The 23,547-nt window shown below is 34.7% G+C and overlaps 1 protein-coding gene across 1 annotated transcript; it reads right to left on the bottom strand.

Annotated features, from left to right (window-relative positions):
- Positions 1-1,425: 1,425 nt before the first annotated feature.
- Positions 1,426-6,472, bottom strand: LOC114722729 (alanine--glyoxylate aminotransferase 2 homolog 3, mitochondrial-like). The gene is made up of 9 exons (XM_028908824.1): positions 6,103-6,472; positions 5,285-5,515; positions 4,970-5,140; positions 3,820-3,963; positions 3,554-3,733; positions 2,835-3,060; positions 2,404-2,517; positions 2,219-2,305; positions 1,426-1,776 (listed from the first exon to the last, which is right to left on the bottom strand). The coding sequence occupies exons 1-9, from the start codon at positions 6,331-6,333 to the stop codon at positions 1,733-1,735; spliced, it is 1,428 nt and encodes a 475-aa protein (XP_028764657.1). The 5' UTR covers positions 6,334-6,472; the 3' UTR covers positions 1,426-1,732.
- Positions 6,473-23,547: the final 17,075 nt, after the last annotated feature.

The following is a 23,547-nucleotide window of genomic DNA, read 5'->3' as shown; positions in this document are numbered from 1 at the left end:
AGTTTCCTTATGAAAAGTTGGTGTGCGCCTCATCATCAGTCTCAGTTCTTAATGGATGGGTTGTTGCACGTACCACTATCTCTCAGCAACTCAGAATTCTACTTGGAGGCTTGAAGCATGAAATGATGAAATAGAAAAGAGAGAGCAGGATTTTGACAGAACTTTTGGCGCGGCTATACGTACGAATATCTTGATGAGGAACCACAAGAATATGAACTCGGATATGCCATTAATTGCTGTACCCTTTTGCCACTTAGATGCATTAGTATCAGAAAGGTAGGCAAGAGTGGGCTGATTGATGATTCAAGCATAATTTGAACCAGCTCGGTGGCCTTAATTTCAATCGTCGTTGCTTATCCACTACCTATACATCATATTGATCTTGCTAGAATAATTTAATAAACATGCTATGCCGGAAGCCACTGGGAACTCTAAATTTCAGTCCGAGATCCCAGTACAAACCTCTCATCACTTTCTAATTTCAAAATTGAAACTACATCCAAAATAACCTGATAAGTTCCTTTTCACTTTCCATTGGAAATGGTATGTTTCCTGCAATCAAACAGAACGGGCCCTTCGCACCTTCTTGTGAATGCAAAACTGTTGTTTTTATGACAGTCCATCATGGGCTGAAGAGTCCTAACCACGTAGTTGGTGTTCTACGTAATATCAGTTACATTGAGTTGGCATAACATATATACAACCGGAGTATTGGAAAGAGCCAGGAAGAGATTGCAACTTTGGAAGTAATTGACTTTTGTCTCGAGTTTGCATATTGTCTTTGATCAAGTCTCTGGCCAGTTCTTGCGCTGTTTATCTCCTGTGCTATTGCTTGCCAATAAAAAATATGTCATGAGATAGATACAACTACTGCTGATTTTTTTGTAGGCTATTATGGGAATAGAAAGAAGGAAGATTTATAAAGGTGGGAGGAGATATGTAAGAATAAAATATGATTTAGGTAGGACTAGTTTTCTGTCCAATCGAGTAACTCATACCACTTACAGCAAACAAGGAGAGGACAATGACACAGAAGGATTCTCTTTTGATTTGAACTTTAAGGTAGGAGGACTGATTGTTACTATCTTCCTTGGAGGAGGGAGTTCCATAATTGGTGGCGACCCAATCTGTTAAGGGTTTTGTCATGCGATGACTCTCATCTCGACCCAACAACATTAGGTAAACCGACCAGCTTCCCACCTCTTGTCATGTGCACGAATAATGGCCTCCAATCTTTTGATGATCACAAGTGATCATTTAAGGTATTAAAAGGCTTTAATCTTTTTGCTTCTGTTCCTTTGTATTACCGTCAACTTAAGTGATCCCATTTGGTGAATGCATATACAAGTTCTATGGATAGAAACCGACTTCCAATTATCGAACTATGGTTTTAAAAGTGTTTTTACAGTATACAAAGTAAATATGTAAAGGAGTTTATTTCGATTTGCAGAAAAGTGCTCTTCAGAATCACTTCTGATACTTCCCAAACACCCCCTAAAACCAATATAAAAAAGTGACTATTTCAGGCTTTGGTGGAAGTTTAACAGAAGTGGAGAATCTCATAGAAATCGAGATACCGAGAGACAACGAGTCGTTGGCTCATCGTTTATTAACATCCAAACTACAACGACTTCAAGACTTCATGTAACAACTGTAAATGTTACTCCTGCGCAAGACATGTCTAATTTTATACGAAGCAGAGATTCATTCACTGTTCAATCTAATCCATGCTTCACATTCTAGACAAGCTCAAGTCCATTGCGTCCACAAGGAAGTCTGCAACCACGAAGTTCACAGTGACAAAATAAGGCCGATTAGTATTTTTCACGGCAAAACTCTGTTTCCCAGGTGTTCAACGTAAAATTCTATCACAAACATATGATTTAATGATATTTTATTTTAACAAAAAAGGATGTTGAGTTAAGAAAAATTCACGTTTGTCTTTTACGCCCTAATTTTAGTCCTATTACTTATTGGATATTTTCAAAACGAGATTATTATATCATGATGACAAGTCAAAAAATTTCCCGTTATAATAAGACAACTTAATTACAAACCCTTCTAATATCTAAATGTTGTCTTCTTTATTGGCGAAGTCTTTGTAAGTGTCATAGTGTTATGTAATAAGAAGGTGTGCGCATCATATTTTAATTAGAGAGTTTAATGAATGTTTCAAAAAGATTCTCAACAAAAGCCAGAAATTGAGATCATGACTAACCTGCATCTTCTTTGGTGAAACACAGGGGAGGGGTGATTCTGAAGACATTTCCATAATAACCGCCCTTCCCAATTAGTACTCCTAGCTCTGCAATATCACCAAAGGAGTTTATTGAGAACAAACGGAAAATAAGGCAAAAACATAAGTGCAGATTAAATGATTAATACCCACGCACAGATTCTTACCTTTCATTTGGTCCATAACATGCAGTGTTTCAGCTTTTGCAGGAGTTTTAAGTTCACGATCAGTGACAAATTCAACTCCAAGCATCAGTCCTTTTCCTCTCACATCCCCAATCACTAAGAAGAACCCAACAGACTAGTTCAGAAGAGCAAGAATTGGCAGCCGGAAAATAAGTCTCGATTTTTTTTTTTTTTAATGAAATTAGGGGAGTCCAAGCCCTCTGCTCTCCAATAAAGGGTTATCCCTCTGGATTTACAAAAAACAAAAGGATTCTCTCTGAAATAATTAGAGAGAAGGTTCTCAGGCAGACTAGGTAAATAAAAAACATATAGATCAAGCCCATTATATAAAAAACGCATAAAAGTCTCACGAAAATTTTTTTGATGGTGCACTAAAACAAACGGGAAGGGAAAAAGAAGGTTTGAAAGGTTACATTCATGTTTATCCTTGAGTTCAATGAGCCTCTCTTTCAGATAGCTTCCCACAACAAATGCATTTTGTTGAAGCTTCTCTTTCTCTATTACTCTTAGAACAGCCAATCCTGCGGCAGTACAAACAGGGTTCCCACCAAAGGTGTTAAAGTAACTTCGGCGAGTCAAAACCTCTGCAACCTCTGGAGTAGTTACCACAGCACCAAGGGGAATGCCATTTCCAATACCCTGCGAATAGCAAATTATGAGATAAGCAACTGATTATTGCAGTCGATTCTCCCATGAAAATACATCACAGGTCGCTTTTTACGATTCAACGACACTAATCCCTCCACATGTTTCCTTTTTGTTTCATAGTAGCAAACACCTAGCAATTGCACCATTTTTCTTACTTATATGAACATTTGTAATTCAGGGTGCATTGTCAGTTCATTAATAGATTGCCCAGATATTAATCGGTGAGAGCTATTTAGTAGCAGGAAGAAGTCAATCTAACCCAGTCTATAAGATTTCCAATACAGTCTGAAGGTATACAGTAGGCAAGTTGGGCAGACTTATGGGAGAATTTGGTATTTTTGGAGTTTAGAGAATGGAGAAGGGAAGGGAAGATTTGATGAAGACATTTTGTTGATTTAGATTTAGATGAAACCATTCCTTCTCTTCCTTTCTACTTTGTTATCCTCATTCTAACTTTATCCACACCCTGATTTACTGAAGTTACCTTGGCCATGGTCACTATGTCAGGTACAACACCCTGGGACTCAAATCCCCAAAAATGGCTGCCAGTACGAGCAAATCCGGACTGAACTTCGTCCGCAATACAAAGACCTCCTGCTTTTCTAATAGTATTGTAGACAGCAGGCAAGTAACCTGGAGCCAGTTCTATGATGCCCCCCACTCCCTGCCATTAGCAAAAGCAGTATGATGAAACACGCTTCTGTAGAGGAATAAACAGGACCAGTTGACTTCAGAGTTCAGACTACATACCTGTATGGCCTCAGATATGAAGGCAGCGACATTTCCGGAGGTTCCAAAATTGATGATGTCTTGGACATCTCTTGCATATTTCTCTCCATCAGATCCGAAAATTCCTCTATAAGGGTCCGGATTCACGGCATGATGAACACCGCTCTGTCGTCATACCAGAAATGTAACATATTAGAGAAAGGGCAAGGTTACATAAATTTTCTTGTGTTTAACGTGTGAAGAACATATACATAATATTAAAGTTCTATCAGGCCACACTAATCTCCCGTTTGAAGGGGAAGGTTACATAAATCTTTCTTGTGTGTTTAACGTGTGAAGACTGAAGAATATATACATATTAGTCAAATGCGATTTTTTAGAGTTTTCATGTTCTATGTAGATTAAATATAGACTAGGAAAAATTTTCTTTTTTTCCTTAAAAAAAACCCATCGCATACGTTTAGAGAATTGTTTTTAAAAAGTGTGAATAAAAAAGTGTGATCAATTAGCAATAATATCATATATTATAAAAAGTATAGTGATATAGTGACACCATAAGCTACAAATAATAAAAATCATTTGGGTCTTTGCAGAAATGCACGAACCCCACTCAAATTATTATATCATGTGTTTCTATTCTATTCTTTTATGTCATTCTCCCTTTTAAACACGTAATATACAATCTTAAATTTTCATAGTAAAATCCGCCAATGTAATGAATGAACATTTCGCTTTCATTGCTATCAATATCTATCAAGCACGTTGGTCTATTCTATAGAGTGAAAATGAGTCAGCTGCCAAGATATGACAATCCACCAACTGAAAACCATTTTATGTGCTTTGGACCCTGTTTGTTTTTATTGATTAGCATCCCAAGATATTATAAGCCAGTCAAAGAAAATAAGCGATATTAGTTATTACGATTCAAGGGTATATTTGGAAATTGGCAAGAGAAGAAACGAAAAATAATCAACTGAAATAATAGAAAAGGAAAAAATGTTAATAAAGCATCGGAAAATTTCGTAAGACCCAAAAAGATATTAATAAAATTTGTTCTATCACATGGTATTAAAAATAAAAAATACACTTTTATTTGTTAAAAGAAAAAATGCAATAAAAACTGTAATTAAAATTTCGTTCAGATCAGTGCGGAATAAAGGTGGGAAAATACCTGGACTACGTTAAATTTCCAGATGCTTTGAGCGGTTGCCCCCATCGTGCCAGCTGCATTCCCATGGTAAGCATTTCTCAGTGATATTATGTCATGGCATCCCGTATATAGTCTCGCCATCATTATCGCCAATTCGTTTGCTTCAGTTCCAGAATTGGTGAAAAACACCACCTACGAACACCACCCCAATATTTTAGCTTAAACAATTTCTTACGGAAATCTACTGAAGATGAGATTAGTAACTTCGGGAACGGGAGGATTAGCAATTATTTAGAATTTTGCTTTTGGACGAAAAGCAGTCATACAAATACGCACCTTAAGATCGCCAGGAAGTTTAGAGGCCAGAGCCTCTGCAAAATCGGCAATGGCATGGTTCAGGTAAAGAACCGTAGAATGCTGCAAACGTTTTGTTTGGTCCACTATGGCCGCCGCCACATCAGGATGGCAGTGCCCGCAACCCACCGTGGCAATCCCTCCGAACGCATCCAAATACCTTTTCCCCCTCTCGTCGAACAAGTATTGCTTTCTCCCGTCCACCACGTGCAACTGCCATTCCCAACATCAAACCAACATTTCGTCATCCAAAATTCACGGTCACCGTCCCACTTTATGACTCATGACTCATCCACTGGTTTAATTTGGTCACTTTTCTCAATTTCGTATTTTGCTCAGAAAGAAATACATGTTCTAGTCATCCGAAGTAACTTTAATCATCAATACACAATCTTCACCTGGAGTAATTAATTAAGGAACCATTCTATACAAGATAGTCAAAGGAAGATAATATGACAGTTAAAGAGCGAGATTTTGCCGCCGATGCAAAAAATAGACTCGGTCAAGAGTCATAGGTCACTTCATTTTGAGGACACTGTACCTCAATCGAAAGCAATCTTTATAGTTAGCCTGAGAGTCAAATACTGGTCGTCAAGCAAAGACTACCAAACCATGTCGTAGATTTTCCTTAATTATAAACGTGATCATTGCGTTGGTGATGGAAGTTAAAGACCATTAAAAAGAAAGACTGAATCGATCAATGTACCAACTTACGAAAAATATAGCATAACAAATATAGTAAATTAACCAGGCATTGAAAATGGTCCAAGAAGGTGTGATCGGGTGTGGCGCGTACTCACGGGAGTTTTATAGAAGTGGAAGAGGGACGGGCTGAGATACTCTTTACGCTTGGCGAGGATCTCATCGGAAGTGGGGCCGGTGTACGGTGGAGGAGACCAATCGAAAGGTGGCAGTTCGGGAGCGCCGACGGCGACGTCGCTTTTCTGTTCCGCAAGCTGAGAGAAACAGCGTTTCCATCGAACAGGTTTTCCTTGGGCAAAAACTCCCCTTGTGGTCAGGAAGCTGGTCATTGTCTTCGTCGGCGTCTAAAACCTGAGGGGATTGGGCGATAGGCGCCGAGAAGGCGAGAATGCAGGAATGGACCCGACCCGTCAACAGGGGAGGGATGTGAAGATTTGAAGGAGAAAAGGATGACAGAGTAAGATTGGTATGGAACGAGAAGATACAGAATGAACGGAATATGCTAATTTATACGGGGGATGGAGGGCGGGGGTGGTGACGTGGAGGGGAGTCATTTGTTTGGGCAACAGGCATCGGGGCAGGGGACAATGGAGAAAAGAAATAACCCAGGGTGAAAAATATCATTTTCACATTGTGGGAAAAAAAAAAAAGTAATACTCATCTTTATTATAAAAATTAGTTAATTAATTTGAATAGATTAAAAAATGAGTTAAGTTAGTTATTTATAATAAATAAGTATTATTTTTTCTAAAATATTTTTATTAATCAAGTGTATTGATTAGAATTATTACAATAATTACTTTAAAAAATAGATAAATATAAAAGATAAAGTGTATTAGGATTTTATATTTATAATCAACACAAAAATTAAACAAGATCGTATATTAAAGACCTGAAGTAGTATATCATATCATATGAGACCTCTCAAGAAAAAGTTTTGGATTAAATATTCTTCCAATCCTAAATATAAAACTCATTTTATAATATAATTTATACTTCAAAATAGATTTTATATTTAGAATCACGTAAGTATCTTAATTTGGTGAAAGCAAGACCCTGAAAGCGAGTAAATAACAATTCTGAGCGAATTCATTCAATCTGTGTTGCAAGGAATCCCGTGAAATGGGACTACGTCATTTTCACATGGTTTCCCGCTCTTCCCCACCCACGCGCACGCTATATTCGAACTCACGAGTTGAAGTAAAGTGACAATGTATATGTGCTATAAAAAAAATCAAAATGTATCTATAAACTCATAATGTAAAATCTTATAGTAGATTTGTAAGAGTTTATTTTTATTAATAAATAATTATAAAAACATCAAACTATAAAATAAAATAATTATAAGAACTAATTTATTTAAATCTAGATCAAATTATACTAAACAAATTTAAATAAATTTATCTTTTTTCAAACAAATAATAATGTTTTCATAAAAATTTTAATCAACCCTTGTTTGGTAAAATTACTGCATATAATAAAGTTAAAATATTAATATTCCATAATCCATACTAATTATGACGCATATATATATTTTTACCATAATATTAATATGGTAAAATTGGGGTGGAAAATCTCGCACTGACAATTTTATTGGTAAGGAGGATTTGAATTAAAATACCGGTATTTTGCATATATAAAAAATTATCATATCATTTTCACTAAAATTTTTATTGGAGGGCTTCCCTGTTTTTCCTATTAATTTTTCACATGCATGCTTCATATATAAATGCAGTTAATATAATTCTCCTAAAATATAATTTTATGTTTTTAGGCTATATATTTGTTAAAACTTCTCGACACATAAATTAGCTAGCGATGGATTTCGAAGGCTAGAATTGTCTAGTACTTTCGCATCTATTTGTTATATAAATAAATTATACAATATATATAAGGAATCTTTTTTAAAAAATTAGAGGAACTAATATGAATCATTTGAAATTACGAGCTGAAAACAACTCACAATTTTCCACTTACAAAGAAGTTTTTATAGCATTAAACTGCAACGCAATTAACCGACCCAAATGGCACATGCGGGTCCCTAGTGTATGGTGTGCCATGGACAAGAGAGGTAACATCAACAAGCAGGCTTTAATTTTCAACCTCCCAAGTAAAGGCCTCCGGCCAGGGATGGTTGGTTTACTGGTTTGGCTCCTCTGAAGTTAGCCGTAAGCCGGCTATTAACCCCAGGAATTATAGACATTTTGCCAACTCATCACGATTAATTAGCAAGGGAAAAAAAACCGGACCGGACCGGCCGGTTCGACCGGAAAACCGGTGAACCGGTCTGCAGTCCGGTCTGGTTAAGGAGTTGAACCGGGATCCTATCGAACCGGTAAAGAACCGGTTGAACCGGTCATAACCGGTACAAAACCGGGTAATCCCGGTTCACTGGGTCAGCCGGTTCCGTTTAAAAAAAAAATTCCTTCTTCCTTTCCTAATTCCCTTTCCCGTCGACTTCCCCCTATTTCCCTCCCCCGAATCTGAATATCTGATTCCCCATTTCCTCTGGCTCGCAAAATAGCATCTCGCTTCCCTCCCTAAAACCAAAATCACCTCCTCCAAAATCCTTGCTCCCTGGCGTCACTGACAGCACGGCGATCTCTGGCAGAGCTCCTTGTTCGGCAGAGCTCCAAAATCGCAATCTCGCAAGTCTGATCTCCGGTCTCCCTCAACCATCTAAGCTCGTAAGTCTGAGGGTCTGAGCCCCAAAATGCAAAATCGCAATCATCGCAAGTTGCCGCAGGTCTAAGCCCCAAAATCGCTTCATCGCAAGTTAGCGTTCCCTTCGTCTTCGATGCATTAAGTTGTGTGTGGGTAAGCTCAAATATTTTCCCTTTCAGCTGGATTGTGCCTTCTTTCTCTTTTGCTGTTGAACGAAAGGTTTGGGAAGGGAGGAGATAACCGGTTATTTCCTACGCTGCTGCGTATGTAAAGATTGTACCTAGGAAAAGTATCTTTTTTTCGTTTTTAATTTTAACAAGAGAAAAATCTTTAGTTGAGAGATAGAGGATATGATTTATGGCAAAAATATACTTGCCTTGCATTGGAATTTGGAACTGTAAGTAAATTAATGTTAAGGCATCGCAACAAATAAGCTTATAAACAGCATTCACCGTTCTTGCTTCTGCCCCCCCTCAATCACAATTGATAGTACTTTTAAAGTTTTAAGATGGAGTCAACAAGATACATCGTATTCAATTGATGAGGAGTATATCCTTTACTGGTTGCATTTTTATCAACAAGATACATAATATTATGAATTAAATTATTTTATTTTAATATGACCGGTCCGACCCCGGTCCGACCTCGGTCCGACCAGTAACCCTTGACCCACTGTCTCAACCGGTTTAATACCCGGTCCGGTTTTTTGTTCCTTGTTAATTAGAGAAGAATTGCCATTGGCGCGAGTTTTTCTTTTTCTTTTTGTTTTTGGGGATACACTCGGAAGAAAAGACCAAACAGAAAAAACAAAAGCAGCAGATCGACAAGGGGCCAGCGCTAGAAATTAGCAGCTCCTTCACCGTGCCGGGGCCGTAAAGTCGCTGTCCAAAAGTTCCGCTGAGGGCTGTTTTGGCTAATTAGCGATTAGCCTTCTTTTTCTTTCTTTCTTTTTTTTTTTTTTTAATTCAGCGGCTGTGAGGAAGATGAAAGGAAAGCAGCTACGAATGCAGCATTAATAATTAAGAACAAATTTGATTCTTTTTTTTTTTAAAAAAAAAAGCAACCGGATAAAGCATCTTGGAGATCCCCAGAAATGCACGCATCTCATTTGAATCATAATATCTTATTCATTACTTTGGCTTCCGCATCTTTATTCCCCAACCACGTTTCCGGATTTATTAAGAAGATGTTTGGCAATCTTCAAAAGTGCTTCTTAGAAATACTTTTTCACAAAACGAGATAAACTCCTCCACATATTTATTTCGTAAACCGTAAAAACACTTCTGAAACCATGGTTTAGTTTGCATCCAAACACCCCTTAATATCTATTCCAGTTTTCAAGTGAAGCCCTCTGGATTAAACTTAACCTGTGTTTAATTCATCACTCGATGGCCCCAACAATTTATTGAGCTCATTATTTTTATTAATATAATAAATACAATGCATGATGTGTTTGATTAAAATTAAAAAAAATTAAAACAGGATAGTAATAGAATTCACAGTAATCCATTAGGCGATAATATGATAAAGATGCCTTATAAATCATAATTCCAGCTCAGCGAATTAAGATGGAGGCGGGTTGTTGATCACCTTAATTATTTGACCATGTTTCCCTTTTGGATTGTATTTAAACATCTTAACTTGTCATATAAGATTGGCGTGAGAAACTGTTGTATTGCGAGAATGAGCGCAAGTGCATGCACGTAACGTAACCATCGACGTTTTGTTTGCTTCTGCAGGCAAAGAAATGACATCAACGGTGCACATCTGTTTGAAAGGAATCTCTGCAGAATGCGCATATACAGAAGTATGGTTAATTAATTTTTGGGACATCTTTTGATTTTTATATGTCCTGGTGGTGGTAAACAATGCAGCATCATACGTGAGTGGAGGAGACGTGTTGAATTGAAGCTTATTACTTGGCCTGTAGTGACAGCTATTGAAAAAAAAAACACACAAGAAAAATACACAGATTAGATATACTAAACTTTAAAAGTTATAATTACGAGAATAAAAAAGTTCCCCAAAAAAACATAATTAAAAAAAAACAGCTATTCTGAAGCTCAAATATAATTTTTTTTTATTGTTGAAACTATTTCATGTATTCAGTGTAACACGAGTGGTATGATTACGCTCAGCTATTTTACATTTTTTTACAGCGGGAAACGCACATGGGATGGGATGCCTGCGTTCGTATATACTCTTCCGTCCTTTTTACAAGAGGGAGAAAGTCTTTTTTCCTTATTTATAAATTATTTTATTAAATTTTTAGTATAAATATATTATTTTGTTTTTAATTTATTATAATAGAGATAGTTAGTTTTTCTGAAAGATATATATATTAGATAAAAATAAAATTAAAAAATTATTATATATTTTTTAAAAAAAAATTGATACAAATCTGAGAAATGCCCCGGGAGCGAAGAATTTGGGTTGGCCCACTTGGCTGGTGCATCATCGGCACCTCTTTTGTTTTTTTTCTATCGTGATCGTGACACCACTTGTCACGTGTTAATTCGTGCAAGTGGAGTTTCCGCCACACACATAGGGGCAGATGAGCAGTGCTTAAGGGCGATTTTAAAATATATATATATATATATATATATATATTTACCAGTAGAGGGACGGGGCCCCGTGGACGCGAAATAGTAAATTATCTCCTTCCACGTGGGGACTTCCTTCGCCTCTAGCATTGCCTCCAAGTAAAGAGTGAATTGAGTCAGGCTGTCTGTACTCGTAATCCCCGAGGCCCCCAAATCCTTCGCAATCTGACGCCTTCGATTTACTACTCCCATTGCCTTGAGGGCCGTACGTATCTTGTCTGTACTAATTCTTGCGTATTATTAACGCTAGTTGCTTTAAGTATCATCATCCTTAGTTAATAAAAGTTAATATTAAAGTGACTTATGAATAAGAAAAAAAAGTATGTAAGAGTTAGACAATTAATTTACAATAATTCAAGAATTAATTAAATTAAATTGGTTATTTATAAAATTGTGTATTAGTCTATTAAAATACTACCATTTTAATAAATTTAATTATTAATAATAATTTGAAAAAAAAATTGTAAATTTAAAATCAGAGCATACTCTTTCACTGATCTAAGTGCTATATAGTATCTTGGGCAACAGTACGCAAACTTCTTGGAATTCAAGCGCAACACAACTAAAAGCAGCCAGTTATACAGTATATCCAATAGCATTTCCCAAACACAATTCCTTAACATAGACTTAATTCTTAATTATATTTATTATTTTTTTTAAAATTATCTCTATTTGTACTCTTTCAACCATAATTAAGTAAGAGAGTGGAAGAGAATATTAAAAAGATTGGTAATTATAGTGTTTTAAGAAAAACATATCATATTTTTTATAATTAAGTAGCTTATTTAATTTTCTTAATATAATTAAATTAGTTAGATATGCCTTGTATTAAGAGCGGAAAGGCTATATTTCTTGGGAGCGGGACAATCACAAACGGGACGCCAACATTTTTAATTCAACGAGCATGTATAGATCATTTGCCACATGATCAATTATTGGTTCATAAAAAAAGAAGGGAAGCAGTTCCTGTGGCTTATCATTTTTTGGGGGGGTCCACCAGGCGATAACATGATAAGAATGACAGCGAGACATATTTAATTAATGCATGATGGATCATCATCAATCAGGATCCAAATAAAGATTACAACAACTGAATCATATCGCATCTCAACATATTCAAATTAATTAGTCCTCACATACTCCATCAGATTTAAAAAAAATGAGTTTTGATCCCTGATGATGGTGTTGTGATTGTGCTGCTTCTAAATGAAGATCGAAGAGGGCAAATATGCGCAGACCAGAAGCCTATTATTATAGTGTTATTTTAGCACCAACAAATCAAACGCGAAAGCCGGACGAGCTCAGTACGTTAAAGGTGAGGAAAAAGAAAAAATAATGAAATAGGCATTGATTTTAGTAAAAAAGACTTTGACCGCCTAGGTATAAGGTCTGTGTAAATATTACGAAAACAGCTTTAAAAAAATTATGTTTAATTGGGTTCGATAATAATATTGGACTATCCAAAATGCCTGTCTGTGTTTGACAGCGCACATTCCGCAGCAAACTCATGCATGAATTTGTTTTGGACATAATCAAGCTTTCACCCAAAAAAAAAAACTATCTCCGGTCTTTAATATAAGATATTGTTTGATTTTTATTTTGATTCTAAATATAATATCTAAATCTACTTTGTTTATCATATTTATGTATTTTTTTTCCAAGGTAATCCTTCTAACAATGATAATTCTAGTCAATAGACTTGATTAACAAGAATATTTTAGGAAAGATAATATCTATTTATTACAAATAACTAATTTAACTTATTTTCTTAATATCCTCAAATTAATCAGTTAAGTTTGATAATTAGAACAGGAGGTAGTATTGAACGAGGCAGCATGTATATGCTCCACATGTTTAGGACGAGTTGTATTATTGCGGGCGCTATAAATCTTAAAGATAAGCCGGGTAAAGAAAAAGATCCAAGTTCATTTTTTTAATTAATTAGCATAAAAGAGATATTTTTATTTTGGGTCGAATTATTTAGGTAAAATAATGAATTCCGTGTTGTTATATATGCTGAGGAGTGGAGGCGTGAAGGGGAAGGAGGGCAAGAAAAGTAGGGAGGCTTGGTAGATGGTGAGTCATGGGATGGCGACATCTGGGGATGAGCTGGACGCAATCGGCAAGATGATCGAGGAAGCAGACAAAATGGGAGACGTACGCATCCATCATGCATGGTGATATGCATGAATGAATGAGCATGGGCACATCACATTTCATTTGCTTTCCTAACCTCAGACGACTCTGGATGCTTCTGGAGCCTCTCTCCCTCTCGTTAGATGTACTCTTCTTGTTCTATTTATAAAACAGAGAAAATATTTTTTGGTCTTATTTATAAAGTATTGGGAGAAATTTTTTATTTAGATGTATACTTTTATCCCTAATTTATTATTGTGTTGATTTTGTTTATATAATATATAATGTATATTAAATAAAGATAGAGTTAGAAAGTCATTAAATTTTAAATGAAAGTTAATGAAATTTAAGATTTTTCTTAACCTATATGAAACATGCTAAAAGTGCTTTATATAAACAGGACTATAAGAGTATATAATAGGCCCCAGCTTGGCACGGTAGCAAAAGGAAATTTACGTTGACACTCATACCAATAAAATTACTCAGGGTTGGTTAACCCGAAGCAGCAAATTGGCGGCCAGAAACCACACACACACATATAGCTTTAAATGGTCTTGATTAGTACCCTCAAAATAAATGGAAAGTGGCGTACCATGAAAAGGCTTCATCATATTCATAGCCAACCATCAGTGGCACAAATCTCCGCTCATCATGCTTTGCCCCAAACAAGCAGTGCACTACCATTCAGGTAAAGCACGTGCACGTACGTAACTCAAATGGGAAAAAACAACGCGGCCAGATAAGGAGCAGGATAAGGCGAGCGAGATCCAGGAAGCCAATCAGATGTGACTTGTAAAATGTCTGGATATTTTCAAAGCGCGGTTATTTATTTATTTATGTTCTTGTTTTTCTTCTTCAAACGATCAAAAGGTTAAAATTTTCACGTGGACTCTTCTCTGGGCCATTGTGGGCCTTTACCATACGCAGGCTTCAAATCTTTTCAAGTACAAAAAGCCCTTTCCTAAACCTGGATTCCGCTGTTCAACTTTAGATTGCAGATTGTTCGTTGAGCCCAGAAAAGGAACCGCATAAACCAAAGCACTGACAGGTCACCTTCACTTCGGAAACATGGTCCCCAAAAAATTTAAAAAACTTCGTATTAGAAAGACCACAGACGGAAAACGGGGGAAAATGCGAGGTTGCAATTAGTCGTCAGACTAAAATAACTCTGCAATTAAAGCTAGTACATGTCGTTTTCTTTTCATCGGTTTTTAAAGTGATCCATGTTCCATAGGCCATAATTAAACAAACGTCACAACATTAAAACCATTGCTTCTTTTTTTGTCTGACGCTGCAGCAATTCATAGTTCATACATATTTCTTTCCGTCAAGATTCAATTTGATTAGCATCTTGTTCAGAGAAAACAGTGAATACAAGGAGGTTAAGTGAATTTGATTGGATTCAGACAAGTCAGTCAATTTACAATCAGAAGAGACAGGAAAGTTCTCAACAGGACTCGATAATTTGGATAACTTTAAAAGAGAATTCGAGATGGCTGTCAACGTTCTAAAAGTCTAACATTTGATTAAAAAATAGTTGTTTTTATTCCTTAACAAGATTTTAATCACGAATTAAGATGTAACTTTGTACAGGATAGCATTAGATTGTTAACCAGGTTGTTGTAATATAATTAAGGTGCAGACCCAAGGGAGATCCACCAAATTCACACAATTAGCTCACAATGGCTTCCTATTCTGAAAGGGACCACAAACCTGCAATAATCCCCAAAACGACCTTGGTCATTAATTAATAATTATATGGGGGCGAATTGAAATTTTAGTCATTGAAAAAAACATTTTTCTCGTTTGATTCTCTTAAGAGCTCTTTTTCTTAAATTATATTATCATCACAAGAATGATGTCACGATACGGCACCGAATCATATATACCAGGTTTTATAGTATCATGAAAAGGCAGTGTCATCTGTTCATTAATTAATTATTTCTTGTTAACCTGCAGCTTAAGCTTCGCATGCGTTGACAATCAAATATGAACTACTTTCTGAAATATTCAAGTGAAATGTCATACAATATCGAAAGACGAAATTCAGAAAGGAAATGCTGCCTTTGAGAAGTTAATAAAATATTAATTAATAGTTATCACTTAATTGAGCGGATAATTGAATCAAAGACGCCAACATTCAGGGGGAAACGCACCTAGTCACATAACTTCTATACACTGCTTATAGTCAAGAATTTCGTCACTCACTATTTCGGTTCATTATAATCCTCCTACTCATCCTTTTTTGTTTGTATGAGAAAAAAAGGCTTTTCATGAGAAAGACTAATTAGAGTGGAAGCCAATATTTGAGGACGGGTGGCCAATCGTTTCACTTTCACCCATCACTATTACACTGAATAAATCAGCTATAGAAGCCTTCTGCAACACAAAGTAAGAGCATAATGGATTGTTGGGTTTGCTGTCATCTTTTGCTAATTAACTAATACATATATAGAAGAATTTTGAACACTTCTAGGATCATATCATACACAGTTCCACATAATTATATATTCTAAAAGAGTGAGTCACACACAGAAGAATATGACTCAGTGTGTGTGTGTAAATATGCCGTTCGCTTTTTTTTTTAAAAAAAGAAAAAACTCTCTCTCTCTCTCTCTCAAGTCTAAACTGACAAATTAAAAGAAAAATGAAGAGAGAATCAAAACTCCTATCTTGTGGGGGTAACATCCACTCACATTAGCTGTACCGTGTGGGCCAAATCCTTTAAAAAATGGGAAGAAATGATGCTATTAATGTTGTATGTGATGCAGTTTGGTTGTTTCTATGTGTAGGTATTGCTGGCTAAATCCTACATGTGAGGAAAAGAGACAAACTCCCTTTTGTACGATATGCTCTCATGGAATTTTCCCCTCCATGATATCAAATTTTCTTTACATATGCGTCCACATAAGTTTACAAGAAGCCCTTGTTGTGTTTCTGACCGGAACCTAGCCCGTGAACCTTAATGTCACTCGCAGCCCTCAACAACACCAGGGGGGTGGTATGTCCTTTTTGGGACTCTGCCCCCTTCAACATCACCTGTCACTTAACTGACCCCAGATGGAGACCTTCAAAAACTATTACTAGATCAATCATGAATGATATATATATCAAAGTATTGCATACGCATCTTTCTGGTAAATTGATTTATTATTAACCCTTAAGGATCAAGCAATGAACTTATTATCTTCCGTAGTATTTGTGATTGATGATTTATTTATTTCTCAAACGATTATATATAGGATATTGTGCTGCTTAATAATTGATAATGATGTTCACGTTGGCCACGGTAGCACAACCATATTTTATGACAGTTCACTTCGTAGGGCTGACTTTAACTGATGAAAGAAACTGATGTTTCATGTGCTATCTAGGTTTAGCTACATAGGTAGCTAGCAGCAAAATGAGCTTTGAGATCTTTTGAATATATATATATATATATATATATATATTCTGCAAAGTTTTTAATTATTCGCTTTCATTTCTCCTGGATTTTGTGAGACCTTGTAAACTCATATGCTCCCAACGTGAGCCCAATTGGCTATCATGTTCCCCATTAATTCCAGATCAAAAGTTCCCTATGCTACTAATATCTTAAATATTATATATATATATATATATATATATCCTTCTGTTGTTGACATACACCTGTACAATCTGTTTATTTTAATTATCACAATATATATGTATATATATAGGAAGCAATTAACTTAGACTTGTTTATAGCTAGCTAGATGTTTGTGACTCTCTCTCTCTCTCTCACTCACGAGCATACACACGACAACTTCTGTTCAGGCTTCTCCCAATATTTTCACCGCAAGCCAACAAGAACAAAGTATCTCTTCGTATTCTGCCAAAATAGAGAAAAAGTAAAGTGGGATTTTAATTTTCCCGCTCCTAATATATTCTTCCATCAACTATAGCTCAGATCACACTAATATCAATGAATTATCTAAAGAAGATACAGAAAGTTCAAGTACACATAATATATTAGTGGCCCAGGTGATCCAGTGTTATCGTAAAGTTAATTGATCTCATCATCGCAAGAACAATATCAATTAGGATTCATGACTGAAATTACTGTACACGGTTTAATTTGATTCATTCAAGGGAGTCATATTCGACTAAGTATTCCTGCACAGCAAAAGGGAATGATAAATAAATGAAGAGGGAAAAAAGGACAGGGAAAGGAGGGCAGTCACGAGATAGAGTTCCAAAATTTGCACTATGTAGATTAATATTCATTTTGTCTGGTAGGATGCGCATACAATCATTTTCTTTTACCATATCATCCTTTGCACCGTTTCATTTTAGGAGAATTATATATAGTCAGACAAAAAGGCAATACATTACAGATCAACATGCACCACGTTTGTTGAAAATACAATATTAAGCAAAGAAAAGACAAGATGTGCTGTGCGTGATATAATTTTACTGTTTAGTTATTATATTACAAATTATTCTGCTATGGTTAATGCAGAATGAGATTGATTGACCCTTTTCTTTTAAATATTAACGAAGACAAATTCAATTCAAATTCCCCTTGGGAAGGAATACTATATGAGAGGGTAAAAATATTTTTTTAAAAATATATTTATTGTAACCTATTGATGAAGACTTGTTAATTTCTGACTAACAAGGCGAAGGACATTCCTTTTAATTTTAACGTTTTCAATATCCTCCATCCGTTTGTCCTATAAAGAAAGCCAACATATGCATATTCTTCATTATCTTTTTCCGTAAACCAAGCGTAACTATAGTTTTGATTTAGGCTTTGTTTAACATTGTTTTGACATGGTTGTTTGAAGTGACAACTTTAACTGTGATTATTTTCCGTTTGCAGTGTGTTTCCTTTAATAAGTAACAAATTTCTTTTAAAAAAAACACGAGACTGTATGTACGTGAATGTACTATTCTAGGGCTGTTTACTGGATGAGATGGGACCAGGACAAGCCCGTCCGATGGATTGGACTGGAAAACTATCCCATTTGCTGTCTTATCCCAATGTTGTCACTAGGATGTCTCGTTTTTTTTAAAAAAATATTTTTTGTTTTGTAGTTGGACCTATTGTATGTAATGGATTTTGATTGTTTTTCTCCTTCTATTTTTAGTTTTTGGACTTAACCCTTTTGAAAGTATCTTTTTTTTTCTTTTTTATTTCTTTGGACTTAGCTCTCTTAAAGCAAAGTCAAATAAATAATAATCAGTAATATAATGACTCCAAAATTTAGTTTCACCATTCCAAAAATCATAAGCAACTAAAAAAACCACTCTAAATAAAGAATAACTATTCCACTACATATGTCTTGAAAGCTAGACATATAAATATTTTGTATTACACATGTCTTAAAAATTTTGTATTTTTAACATTTAATAATTGTAATATGTTAAAAGATAAAAATATCACTACTAGGATAGGACAACCCCGTCCTGTGACCCATCCCATCCCGGTCTCATTTTTTGCACTGTCTTGAAAAAATTCCGGGGATGGCTGAGACTGGGGCGGGCCTATTTGAACACCTGGTCTCTACTTTATATATAGAAGTCCGCCTAATTGATGGAAAATATTTTGATGGAAAAATATACTACTATTTAATATTACTTGTAATCTTTAATATAAGAGCAAGTTTGACTTTTAATTTGATTCTAAATATAAAACTTCAATCCACTTTGTCTCTTATATTTATCTATTTTTTTCAAGATAATCCTTACAGTATTGCATATGTTAAAAGTTTCATCAAATAGTAGTTTTAATTAATACATATGATTAGCAAGAATATTTTAGGAAAGACAACACTTATTTATTTAAATAATTAACTTAACTAATTTTTTCAACTGGCTTTTATATTAAGAATTGGAGGTAGTAATTTGTTTCCAACGTATATGGTAGTATCATAAGAATATCATAGAAAATCTGAGAGCAGTTAGCAGTATAATGCACTGTTCATAAACTTGTGTGAAGATGACGATGATTAAATTTAATGAGAACTAGAAAAAATCTCAAAAAAATACTTCTTAAATTTCAAAATTTTAAATTAGGCTTATTTATAACACTTTGATACTAATTGATTATTATTTGTAAATCAAATCATAACATCTTTTTGTAGTAATTTTTTATTTGGGATTTTGAAGTTGAGGAGGTATTTCTGCTTTGAAATTTCCCTAAGAACTAGGAAATCTTAATAGAAGGATTCTAATGATTTATATAGGATATAATTTTTTTGGGAAAAAATACCAAAAAAAGAAGTTAAAAATTTATAAATATCAAATAAGAAATATTAATAAAAATTTGTTATCGTTTGTAAATATAATATTATCAATATCAAATATTGTTACCAAACTTTATTTGGGATTTAGTAATTTTTAACCCTTTTTTTTAATTGAGATTACAGGATATATCCCGAAGTTTTAAAATAGGCTTTTTGGTTCTATGCATTTAGCTGTGAAGTGCAAAAGTAGTAGAGCTGCTTAATTAATCAAAATCAAAATCATCTCAAAATTGATAAGCACCAAGTCAGCCTCATCGGTGATTGCTTGTATTATGAAAACCTGGAAGCCATTAATAAATTAGACGTTGCTCGATTAAATCAATCACATCATTCAACAATATATTGCAATATTGCTTTTGTCATATTTCTTCCAGAATAATATGACGACCCTTCCTCCTTCTTAATCATTACGTCTTAGTCAAAGCAAAAAAGGCAAGCACGTGCTGCTGATTATTCTTCTACTAATTACTGTTAATTTGTACAGTTTATCAATGTATATGCACTGTGAAATCAAATCAAAAAATGCCTCTATGGCCCCATCTTCCATCCAAACAAAGTGGAAGGAAAATTCTTTGATCACCACTAGAGTTGTACGTAGTTTTATTTACTTCGAGTTTGTGTACTCTATATCTCTGTATCTGTTGCTAAGAATACCTTCTCAAAGAACAACATTAAATAAATTGATCATTTGCAAAATGCTAACATTATTATACTTTAAAAAGATTAATGAAAGTATATTTAATAACCTGGAAAGAAGAGAGAGAAGCTGTGTATGTAGGGGACGAACGATGGAGGCCCTATACGAGGAGGAATAAAATTGAAAGTAGCTAGGGCCAGAGACAAAGGAGATTAGTTATTTTATTAGGGTTTGTTCTGTGAATTATTGTTTTCTTGTGATGATTATATGGGCACACATGTGAACAGGTAGGTACGTGATCATGATGAATTACCTTTCCCTGGGGCACAATTCTTGGATTCATGCTATCAAAAATTACAAATATGTAATGCCACTAATAATCCAGGCCAATAATTAATAGATTGTTGGTCAAACAGATTGCAAAGTATGAAGAGTTTGGACTGTTGCATAAATTTCTTATTCTGGTAAGCCGAGGTGTATATATATAATTTTCATGTTAATATTGTTATGAGTCGTATTAAAGAATCCATCGGACTAAGTTAAAAAAAAATAACATTTCGGGGTTTTTAATTATGCTTAACATGTAGTGTTATTTTGCACATTTTAGTCATAACACAAACCGAGATCTGCACAAACATATGATAAGGGTTTTGATTCATTACGTTGTTACTCTCGAAACTATGTATACTATGAAATTAAAGCTAACTCAATTTATTGATTTAACATGTTCCTATATGTTTTCACTACTTATTTATTTGACTTCTTTCTTATTAAGTGATGTAGTCTCCCTTAATTTTCAATTTTTCATTATCATGCATGTGTGTGTGTGTGTGTGTATGCACAAATAAGTAAATATATATACACATAGGTTCAATCATGTAATTAGCTACTTCATCATATTTATAGACTTCATTGTCACAAACAATGACAATGATACAGAACATTTTAGATTTAATTATGTGATAGCTTGAGGCCCCCGAAAGTCTCCATGTCCTTCTTTGTATCTTTCACCTCTTAATTTGTGATGCTTTCAATTTGTGATATTTTTTTTGAGTTTTAATTAGATCATAACATTGCATATTCTAGATAAATTCTTAACGTCGCTTATTAATTTGTTAGATGATGATGGACTAATGACTTGCGTACATTATTAGAAAGCTAAATAATTAAGGATGATATAAGAATTGATGAGTGACTCGATGCTTGTCTCTCTTGAACCCTTTTTTTTCCGGAGCGCCTAAAATTTATTCTCATGGCCTTGGTCACAAATATGCAAGTCGAATATATATAAAACACATATAATAAAAGCATGCACGTATAGATGGGATCCCCTCAATGTCTCATTTAAAGCAATAATATATGACTTGGGTCAAAAGAAAGAAGCAAATATATGACAGAATCTCAGATCATATGTGTCTGATTAATCATGCGGGAAATAGATGAGGTGGATAGTGAATTGATGACAGGATGAATTATGATATACTCTAAGTGAAACTAAAACATTCACAAGACTGCTTCTAATCACTGTGAAAGCCTATCATAAATGTGAAACCACAATTTAAAACTATGAATATTATAACTTAAAAAGCTTTAGCATGAAGGCACAGAAGATTAGGAAAAAGCCATCGAGTTTATAACAACCACCGCCATGCAATCGGACCAATGAACAAGCAGAGGAGGAGGAGGAGGAGAAAGAAGCACGCGCGTGCAACAGAGATGATGATGGTGAAAAAGAAAGATGGTGGTAAGCACGGGATGAATATATACTTGAAGATGATGATGATTGCCTTGCTTTGCTTCCAAAATAATGATCTAGTTTGGTCTCAACTAATCATTTTTTAATATATTTATTAGCTTTGATAACCCATGTATATGTATTGCACTATATTCTTGGAGATTACTGATTCTAACACTAAAATAAATTGACAAGTGTTTGTGCATGATGAAGAATGAGTAAATTAATCAAATGGGATGAACAGGATTTTAATGTTTAATTATAAAAAATAAAATAAAGGAGAACAAATTGGCAGATAAAATAATAAGGGGATACATCGAAAACAGAGAAAGCAGGCATCAAATGTTGTTTAGCTGTCAATCCCTCCAAGTACTCTCTCACGGGACACCATTCCATATCTTCACGACGCCTCTCTCTCTCTCTCTGTTGATCCACTTTTACTCAAATATCCTTTTAAATTATATATATTTCCCTCAAACCCCTTGCTGTTGTTATTATTACTATCATGATAGATGCAGATTGCCATGCCATTCCCATAAAACATCAAATTCCTCTGCGCGTGTGTTGGGATGGTTGGGGCAAAGTCTTTCATTATTATTCCCAGAGTTATTCTTATTTCATGTTCCTCCTCATCAATTATTTCTTTAGAAATGAAGAAAATCACGTGAACCCATTTATATTTCTTTGAATCTTGAACAATATCATATAGAATATTATTAGTTAATAAACCTTTTGCCATGAGCGCCTAATAAGTTAGGTGGATTATTAATTTTAGCATCTACATATCTTACACATTCATGATTAGTTACCTGTTGTATCATGGATGTGACATGTTACAAGAATTATTTATTCATTCTTTGTTACATGTATTATAAGCCTACGGGACTATGATCATCTACACCTAAACAATTTTTTTTATTCAATGTAACATGCATATTGGCCACCTTAAATATACATCTAAATTAAAAACATTTTTAATAAGTTATATTACATATTATATTATTATAAGGACTTGTTTCTTTTTAAATTTTATGCAGATACAATCCCTCAAGTAGTTGAGTTGAAATATACGTGATGTTTCTATCTATTATTCCATTTTTAGTTTTGGGGTGGGGTTGGGATGTGACGATGAGTCAATGAAAGGAAATGAGATGATTAATTAGTGCCATGTGTCATATGTACCAGGTAAGACTCCCAAGGATGGAATAAAATCCCAGACATTTATGCACTCTCGTGAAAGCCGGATGACTAGCTCACTGGTCTCTGGACTCTGGACTAAAACTAGGCACACTAGCTTCCAGTAAATTATTAGTGTAAGTTTATTTATTTCGTTCCTACTAATTTCGTTCCAATTCAACTTTTTAATGCCTCGTTCAATTTTCATTCATTTATTTTATTATCATTGTTATTGTTATCTGGTGGCTTTTATTATTCAAATGAAATTGAATAATAAAAATATAGAAGACGCTTATTATTTCCCTTATAACCTGGAGAATTCG

This window comes from Neltuma alba, unplaced genomic scaffold, assembly GCF_004799145.2.
Source record: "Neltuma alba isolate B1F8T4 unplaced genomic scaffold, ASM479914v2 tig00012108_pilon, whole genome shotgun sequence".
NCBI classification, from domain to species: domain Eukaryota; kingdom Viridiplantae; phylum Streptophyta; class Magnoliopsida; order Fabales; family Fabaceae; genus Neltuma; species Neltuma alba.
The sequence above is the reverse complement of the archived record's forward strand: the minus strand, read 5'-3'. Positions and strand labels throughout refer to the sequence as shown.

Bases quoted from the DNA above. Each gene is read 5' to 3' on its own strand.
- LOC114722729 (XM_028908824.1), bottom strand. From the start codon at position 6,333: ATGACCAGCTTCCTGACCACAAGGGGAGTTTTTGCCCAAGGAAAACCT. The intron at 5,516-6,102 runs GTGAGTACGCGC...TGGGAATGGCAG, and splicing joins TCCACTTCTATAAAACTCCC to TTGCACGTGGTGGACGGGAG. The intron at 3,964-4,969 runs GTATTTTCCCAC...GTATGACGACAG, and splicing joins GGAAATTTAACGTAGTCCAG to AGCGGTGTTCATCATGCCGT.